Source organism: Sceloporus undulatus, chromosome 2 (assembly GCF_019175285.1).
Source record: "Sceloporus undulatus isolate JIND9_A2432 ecotype Alabama chromosome 2, SceUnd_v1.1, whole genome shotgun sequence".
Lineage (NCBI taxonomy): Eukaryota > Metazoa > Chordata > Lepidosauria > Squamata > Phrynosomatidae > Sceloporus > Sceloporus undulatus.
Window position 1 is genome coordinate 13,353,486 of NC_056523.1, and position 9,445 is coordinate 13,362,930.

General features: G+C 43.1%; 1 protein-coding gene across 1 annotated transcript in view; it reads left to right on the forward strand.

Annotated features, from left to right (window-relative positions):
* Positions 1-8,809, forward strand: part of LOC121921963 (E3 ubiquitin-protein ligase TRIM7-like) — a 13,744-nt gene extending 4,935 nt beyond the window's left edge. The window contains exons 3-7 of the mRNA XM_042450761.1: positions 1,565-1,795; positions 3,545-3,567; positions 4,992-5,110; positions 6,415-6,447; positions 6,588-8,809. Coding sequence (XP_042306695.1) covers positions 1,565-1,795; positions 3,545-3,567; positions 4,992-5,110; positions 6,415-6,447; positions 6,588-7,102 — 921 coding nt within the window. The 3' untranslated portion in view covers positions 7,103-8,809. The remainder of the gene's footprint in view (positions 1-1,564; positions 1,796-3,544; positions 3,568-4,991; positions 5,111-6,414; positions 6,448-6,587) is intronic.
* Positions 8,810-9,445: the final 636 nt, after the last annotated feature.

The window sequence follows — 9,445 nt, forward strand, 5'->3', positions numbered from 1 at the left end:
ACCTCCAAAGAAGGAGACCACCACTCTCCAGGACAACGTCTTCCACTATCTAAAAGCTCTTACTGTCAGAATGTTCCTCCTGAGACTTAGGTAGAATCTCTTTCCCTGTAGTTTGAATCCATTGATCCTTGTCCTAGGCGGGTTACAGACCGCCGAAAAGTGGCGGCCTGCACCCGCCCCTTTCCCCGCCGGATTGGGGCCTCAGTGGTCAGAGCGGCAGCCGCTGAGGCCCCAATCCACTGCTTTCCAGGCTGCGGAGAAGCAGCAAAAGGCCCCTTCCCCACAGCCTGGAAAGAGGTGTCCTTGGGGCTTCAAGCCCCAAGGACATCCCGCAGCGGTGGGGAGGAGGAGAAAGGGGCCGCTTGGCTCCTTTCTCCTCTGCGTCGCTGGCCGCAGTCGTCTGAAGGCTGCACCCAGTGACACAAATGGCAAAAGGAGCTCCGTTTCGGAGCTCCTTTTGTGGCCAGGGAAGGGGTGCACTATGCACCCTGGTGCGGCATGATGATGTCACATCCGCGCCACCCCGTATAGAGATGGCGCAGTCGTGACGTCGTAATGGCGGTGGCCGTGTGGAACGGCCACCGCCATTTGTGTGCGCTCCGCGCGTGCTAACATTGGGGGCATCCGGAAAGGACGCCCCTTTCTAACCCTAGCACGCTCGGAGCGCGCACTTTTAAGCCTGTTTGTACCGGGCCCTAGTCTCTGGAACTGTGAAAAACAAGCCTGTTCCCTCTTCATATGACATCCCTTCAAATATTTAAACATGACTATAATGTCCTCTCTTAATCTTTCTTTTCATCACGGTAAACAATCCCAGATCCTCATAGGTCATGGCTTCCAGACCATTCACCATTTTAGTTGCCTTTTTCTGGACATGCTCCAGCTTCTCAACATCCTTCTTGAATTGTGGTGCCCAGAACTGGACACAATATTCTAGATGAGGCCTGACCAAAGCCTTCCCTTGAGGCTGAGAACATGTGACACCTGGCCCCCAATCTCTGGGCAACCTCTCCTAGTGGTTTCAAGGAGACAGTAAAAAGCATATGGGACAAAACTGAACCCTGAGAGACCCCACTGGCCAGTGGCTAAGGAGTCAACTAGGAATGGAGCCACTGTAAAACACTACAGGTACCTCCAAGCAGGGTCACCCAGGAAGGTAACATGGTTGATGGTATCAAAAGCCACTGATAGGTCCATCAGAACCAACAAACACACTTCTCCTGGTTAATTCCAGATATTGATTGTCCACTAAGGTGACTAAAGCTGTCTCCAACCCATAGCCAGGTCTGAAGCCAAATTGACATGGATGCAGGAATATCCTAGCCTGTGAAGACACCATCATAGTCCTTCAAATACACTGTACTTGAGCTGCATAGGGCTTTGTAAGTCATTATCAGCACTTTGAATTATGCCCGGAGCTGTTATCATGCCTGGTGGAGTTGTTGCAACAAGGGATATGCATGCTCCCTGTAGCCAGCCTTAGTTAGTAATCTGGGCATAGCTCTTTGAGCCAGCTGAGGTTTCTAAACAATGTTTTGATTTTATACCCATGTATTTATTGCAGAAGCAAATGAATGCAGAGATTGAGAAGACAGTAGCAAATTTCAGACAACTGCACCAGTTTCTGGAAGAACAAGAGATGCTTCTGCTGGCTAAGATGGAATTGGCGGTGAAGGAAATCACAAAAGCAAGGGATAAGGGCTGGATGAGAATTTCAAAGGAATTCTCCTTTGTTGAGAGTCTTGTCCAGGAGATGGAAGAGAAATGTCAACAACCACATATGCAACTCCTTCAGGTAAGATGATCAGAAACAGACAGGGTGCTCTCTAAAGGAAACCCAATGTCAGAATTTTTGTGTGCCTCTCGTATTTACAAAAAGAGTGAAGGGACTCAGTTTTGATGTACCAAGAACCAGCTTTAGAATACACAGGAGCATCCAAGAGGAAAAGGAGCAGTGAATTTATCTTCTGTCTAACATGGATGGAAACACTCGCCATTTTTGCCCTTCTGCTTGTGCAGGGGTGGGGAAATATGTGGCCTCTGGCCCCTCTTTTCTGGCCTTTGAATCCCTCTTCCAGTCCCCCAAAGCCTCCAGTCCCCCTAATCGGATGAGGGATGGGTGGGTGCAATTTGGAGACAATTTTTACCCCCAAACCATGCGGAAAGCACCTGAAATGTGTGAAGATACCTCTCCTAGAATCCCCCATCACCATCAAAGTCCTTCTCAAAATGGCAAGAGAAAGTGATGCTACATCCCTTCCAGTTTCCATTCAAAGAGAGATTCTGAAGAATAAGCTCAGAGGTATTTTGGCATGCTGGGGGGTCTGTGTGTGCAGGGGGCCATATGGGTGGGAAACTGGCCTTTGGCCCCTGGACAGCTGCCACACTAATGTGTTTTGGCTGAATCCCTCTAATCTGCTCTTTGTGTGGTGCTTATGGGCTTTTGAGGAATCTTATTGCATCACTCGGCCACGTAAAGATCCCCCCACAGATATATATGTGTGAACATTCTGCCCACCGTTATTCTATTATGATACTATTATTTTTAGATGTTATTGTTGTAATTTTTAATGGGTAGAATTGTTTAATCCTTTAAAGGGGGGATTGTATATATTGTAATTTTTAAGTAAGCAGAGAGAAAGTAGCATAGAAGTGTTCTTCTGCTCGCTTCTCTGCCTGACCTTGTAGCACTTCCATGGGGAGTTGGTTGAAAAGTGTTCCATTTGTCACACTGGAAAAATCCATTTGGCTAAAGGGATGCTTTTACAATCAGCTCCTATGGCTTTATGACACCACGTAAGTGCTATAGAAGCCATGTGGAGAAGCAAACAGAAAGACATTTTTTTGCCGCTTCATCTCTGCTTACTTTTGTAATACGGTAAGTCTCTTTTTGATCATTGTTGGAAACAGGAAGCTGAATTATATGGACTTCTTGTTTCATTTGGCTGGAATTCTCTCATTTATTACTTTGGGGCTAGTGGATGCACTATTACTGACAGCATCCTTTGTGTGTTCACAGATGGCATCCCACACATTTTCAAGGGTTACACTGGTTTCCAAAAGCACTTTCTTGCCATAAAGGAGAACACAAATTTTATTGGACTGAGAAGGAAATATGTAGCCCTACCTTGCCCCCAGCGTCGTTTCCATTTTCCAGATCCCCCTCCTATAACATGCACCACAGCTCCTTTCTCTTGTGATATGTCACAATGCAGACAAAGGCCTCTTTAGGCCTCCTTGTATAATCTTATATCCATCCTCATCAGTCCTTGAATGGAGAGGGCTTGTGTAGAAGCATCATTGTTATTGTTAATTGGGGCTTTTAAGTGTTGTGTTGGAGGAAGGGATAATTGGTTTTATTCTGTATTTTTATTGTATTCTGTATTGTATTTCACTTTTGTTGTAAACCACCTCAATCCAACCGGAGAGCCGAGATAAAAATAAGATTTTATTATTATTTATTATTATTAGGGTGGGCCAGAGTGTGAATGGCATATGACAGCTCTTACTTCCATCTTCTTTCTTTCTTTCTGTTTTCCTCCAGGATGATAGAAGCATTTTTCTGAGGTAACTGGATCCCAACTGCTTTCATTACTGCTACATAATGGTGAAAAGGGTCTGTATATTGCATACATGTCCAGAGGAGAGTGATCAAGATCTAGAAATTAAACCTTATGAGGAATGGATTAGAGAATTTGATACAGTTAGCCTAGAGAAGAAAAGACTGAGAGGTGATGTGATACTAGCCATCTTCAACTATCTGAAGAACTGTCACATAGGAGCGGAAGTGAATTTGTTATCTGCTGCTTCAAAGGAAACTAATGGATAACAATTTCAAGAGAGGAGATTCCAGCTAAACTTTAGAAAGAATATTCTGATTGTAAGAGCTATTTAAGACCACCTTGGAAGGTGATAGAGATAGATTCTCCTTTACTGTAGGTTTTAAATGGGCACATGTCAGGGATGCTAAAGTTTAGGATTCTCACATTGGCCAATTCCTGCATTGCACTAAATGAGCCTTGATGCCACTTCCAGCTCTGTACTATATGTCTATGATTGTCTGGTGTTATAACTTTTTTAGGATGATGGTAGGCACATTTGAAACTAAACAAACTGCAGTGAATGTCACCAACAAACAACTCCTGTGGGGAGCTTAGACACAGTCACAGATGATGAGTAATTTGCTCAAGAAAATGGGTTAAAGAAAAATCATAGGGCTCATTCCCACTACAATTTACTTCGAATTGCAGATCGAGTTAAATATCTGTTGTACCCATTTGAAGTCGGTTTCGATCCGATTCTGATCCAATAGAGTTCCTTAAAAGTGGGGTAAATGCAGAAAACCCGCTCTTATTTGACACTACTTTTCAAGATGTTCCCTTGAGAAGAACTGAATCACAAGGATGCTCAACAAGTGGGAACGGCCTTTGGATCAGAATCGCATCTCACTGGAGGGGAGGGACTATGGCAGAGGGGTTAGCAGGGGCTCTTATTTTGGTCATCCACTGCCTGGCTTTGGAATATTAGCTATTGTGACAATGAGGAAGAACATCCTCACCAAGGTATGCCCCTTCCTGACTTGGTTGTTGTTGGTGTTTATGTGCCTTCAAGTTGCTTCCAATGTACGGCAACCCTAAGATGGGGTTTTCTTGGTAAGATTTGTTCAGACGAGGTTTGCCATTGTCTTCCCCTGAGGCTGAGAGCATGTGACGTGCCCAAGGTGGGTTTCATGGCTGAGCTGGGAATCGAACATGTGCATCTAGTTTTTCTGCAGTTTTTCTCTCAGGGTGCCATTGCTCCATTCTAAGGAATCCTGGAATGTGTAGTTTTGGGAGAGAATGTTAAAGACCCTATAAAACTACACATAGGATTCCATAGAATGGTGCTTTTTCTACTGTGTGGATGCACCTTAATTCTCTCTATTTTGCTCCACTCTGGAATTCTGAATTGGATGGGTACCCATTTACAGTAATCTTGTTTTTCTCCCCCAGCAACATGGAAAAGGTGACATTTGCGTATCCAATGGCTTTCCCTCCAGAGCTGAAGTGGGAAATTTGGGACTCCCGTGAAATAAGTTCCTTTCTAGCTAGTGTCATGAAACAGTTCAGAGGTAATAAAGAATTTCTTGTATGCTGTATTAGTTCAAAAGCAAAGATGACATGACTTTTATTTGGCCACCGCATGGTTTCCCACAGGATACAATTCCGTCGAGCATTTTTCAATCACTCGGAAGTACTGGCCAGCAAACAAACAACAAAAACGCTACCTAAATCCAGTTTGTATGTGAAATTAGGATTCCTATTTCCTATCATTAGTAGGTATTAGTTTACACTTAAATGAACCACATTTGCATGGGTTGTTCAACAGCCTAGTTTGGAGAGGTACTTTTTGAGCTGGCCACAATATGTTTCATTCTTCACCAGCCTGAATGGCTTGTCATTAGGTGCATGAAAACCTCTTTATCCTGTTCTTTCCAATACAGAATGAGTGTCTTTTCTGTCTACTGTAGTAGGAGAGTTTCTGATGGCAATTTGAGAGCTAGGAGGCATCTGCATTACAGTATTAATGCAGTTTGACACCACTTTAAGTGTTGTGGTGCCATCCTATGGAATCCTGAGATTGTAGTTTTACAATGTCTTCCCTGCCAGAGTGCTGATGCACCACAAAACTATAAATCCCAGGATTCCATCCCTTGGGGCCATGGCAGTTACAGTGGTGTCAAACTGCATTATGTCTACAGTGTGACAGTAGCTGAAGTAGAAATTGAATCAAATCCAAAGGAGGTAGAATCAATCTGAGGCATTCTTATTCAGTAGTGTTCATTGCAAGTTACTCCCAGTGAAGCAAACATAGGATTGTTACCTATACCAGTTATTAGAACAACCATTATTTATGAAACACATGTGTAAGAAACATTTAATTGTAATATCTCCATTAGCTTGTAATGTAGATGCAAGATGATGAAATACTGTATCTTTGAAATATTTATGATCCTGTTTTTTGTCTGTGTTTGTATTTCTGTCTCTGGTATCATATTTTCTGTTAAGGAAGTAATGCTGAGGAACACATCTACTGTATTTTGTTCACTGAGGTATATCTGTATTGATGTTACAAGATGTACTGTAAACTTTTTGTTGTGATGGTGTGCCTTCAAGTTGTTTCTGACTTATGGCGACCCTAAGGCAAACCTGTCATGGAATTTTCTTGGCAGACTTTGTTCAGAGGTTTGCCATTGCCTTCCCCTGAGGCTAAGAGCGTCTGACTTAGCCAAGGTCATCCAGTGGGTTTCATTGCCAAGCCAGGAATCGAATCCTGATCTCCAGAGTCATAGTCCACTGTTCAAACCACTAAGACACATTGGCTCTCACACAATGGTCTAAAATGCTTAATCTTTCTATCTCTTTATTTTCCCAGATGCTCTGATATCAGGACAGCAGTGGCAGAAGGGTAAGTATCCAACAGAGAAGCACATCCACAGAAGGAGACAACAGGGGAAAGATGTGAGAATGGGAATGTGATTCCATTTCATTTCTTCTCTGAGTCTTCCTTGATTTCTCTTTCTTCTCATCTCTCTCCATCCTTAACAGCAAACGTCACACTGGACCAGGACACAGCACACCCACAACTTATCCTCTCTCCGGACCACAAGAGTGTGAGATTGGGAGAAAAATGTCAAAAGCTGCCTAAGAAGGAGGAAAGATTTACTGAGAAATATATCGTGTTAGGCTGCAAAGGATTCACAGCAGGGAGACATTTTTGGGACGTTGCTGTAGGAAATGAAGAGGAATGGGCAGTCGGGGTCGCCCGGAAATCTGTGAAGAGAAAAGGCTCAATTGAGTTTAATCCTAAAGGAGGAATCTGGGAAATGGGGAAGTGGGGTGGGCAGTACAGGGCCCCCAATCCATCCCCTGAATCTCTTCTTCGCTTGGGCAAGGAGCCCAAGAGGATCCGAGTGTCTCTGAATAGTGCTGCAGGTGAGGTGGCCTTTTATGACGCGGACACAGCGGCCGCAGTCTACACCTTCTCAGCAGCCTCATTCGCAGGAGAGACTCTTCTCCCCTTCTTTTGGGTGAGGCAAAAAGGCTACCTCAGGGTTTCCTAAAAGAAATGTACAAGTCTGCTCCATCGACCGAAATAGTGGGATTGTTTTCCCAGAAGGGATGGATTTAAACATTTTAAAAAATATATTTGTAATGAGCACTCTCGACAGCTTTTCCAAAATCAGTTTTATTGTTAACTTCCTCGAGTCAATCTCAACTCATGGCGACCGTATAAATGAGACTTCCCCAAGATTCCCTATCTACCACTGCTCTGCTTAGGTCCTTTAAATTCATGCTCATCACCTCATTTATAGAGTCCATCCATCTAGCATGCAACCTTCCTCTCTTTCTACTTTCCCTTCACCTTTCCTAGCATTACTATTTTTACCAATGAGTCCTGCTTTCTCATGATGTGGCCAAAATATGGCAGCCTCAATTTCATCAACTTGGCTTCTAGGGAGATTTCAAGCTTGATCTGTTGTTCAAGGATCCGTTGGTTTGTGTTTTTGTTCATCCACAGAATCCTCAGTGCTCTTCTCCAGAAGCACATTTTAGACAGGATTAATTCTAATCCTATTTAGAAAAAAATACAAAACTGTTGGGTTTTTAAAATTCTCTTTTCCTGGAGTTCCTTCCTACCTGCGCAGTTCTGTCCTAAAAGAAACAAAAACCACTTTTAACAGTTACAAATAGCTCAAAACGTTCATGCACTGTTAACCTCCCAATTAGATTAATTCAATGTACTCTACTTGGGACTCAGAAACTGTTGCTAGTGCAAAACTATCAGAGGGTCAGAGCAGACAGGCAGGAAAAGGTGGCTAGATCCTGCATTTCCCCAAAACGGGTCAAAATCCCCCTGCCCAAATGGCCTACTCCCAAGGGAGGCAAAATGCACACAACCCAACCACAGTTTAGCATCAACTAATGCCAAGGCTCTCAACAACAGGGCCATCGATATCTAAAGGAGCTTCCTATATGAGTAGGAATTGAAGCTTGAATGGGGATAGAAGTGTGCTGGAGGTGTCCTCCTCTATAACCCACCATTGGGTGCCAGCATGGTATAAAGACATGGGAAAGGGCCTTTTCTGCCCTGGCTCCTTAGTTATGGGATAGCCTTTGTGTAAAGTTCTGATTGGCACGGATGTTTTCATTCTGGTGCCAAGTTGAAATTTGAGTTTTCTAGGTGCAAACCAGAGATCTCGTGGTGTAAGGCAAGATATAATAATCACAGAAATCAATTCGGAAGGGGTCACAAGCAGTGTTGTCACTAGGGGGATGCAGGGGGTGCAAGGGGTTCAGACCACACCGGGAGATGCCCTAAGATGGGGTGAAAGCTGTCTCAAATTGGATTATTTGTGCAGTGTGTTTTGGCCCATAATCATCCAGACCCTTTGCCATCTTGGTCACTCTCCTCTGAACATGTTCCAGTTCATCAATATCCTTTTGGAATTGCAGTGCCTAGAACTGGACTAAGAACTCCAGGTATTATTGTTATTACTATTATTATTTTATCCCACCTTTCTCCCAATGTAGGCGGTAGTAGTAGTTGTAGTAGTAGTAGTAGTAGTAGCATTCCAAATTACTGGTTGTTAATCTGCTGCTTACTTTGTCTTTATTGTATACTAGTTAGTATTATTGTAGAGATATTTTAATCATGTAATGTTGTTTTAGATTGTATGTTGACTGGCAGGTTTTTATTCTCCCCCTTATTTTATTCTCCCTTTGCTATGTAAAGTGCTGTCCAAACTTTACAACGCTCTATAAATAAATGTTAATAATAATAGTAGTAGTTATTATTATTAATAATAATAATCTCAAAACTGTCCCTGCTAAATGACACTGAATTCCATGGGGTTTTTAATCCCAACTGATTAGATTTGAAGATTGCTGCATTAAACATTAAGGCCGAGAGAGTGTGACTTCCCCAAGGTCACCCAGTGGGTTTCATGGCCGGGCTAGAAATCGAACCCTGGTCTCCAGGGTTGTAATCCAACCACACAAACTGCTGGCAATCAATATTGATGATGATGATGATGATGATGATGATAATGATAATGTTCTTTGCTTAGTTACCACATCCCCTTTCTTCACCATGGCAATCTTCCTCTTTATCATTTCATCTGGGAAAACTGACTCATTCTTGACAGAGGTACTTGGATAACCAGGTCATTGCTTTCAACTTCAGTACAACGGTTCCCATTCTCTTCAAAGTCAGACCATGGCGTTTCATCATCAAATTCAATTGTACTATTTGTGCAGCAAATGTCTTCAGACGTAGGAGCTCAATCTCTTAACCTGAAATGGCATAGCCCTTGGGGCATGTTGCTCTTACGTCCAGCAGATGGTGATGTTTTTCAAAAACCAGTATTTTTACCTGTCACAGGTGTGACATCTCTATATAAAAA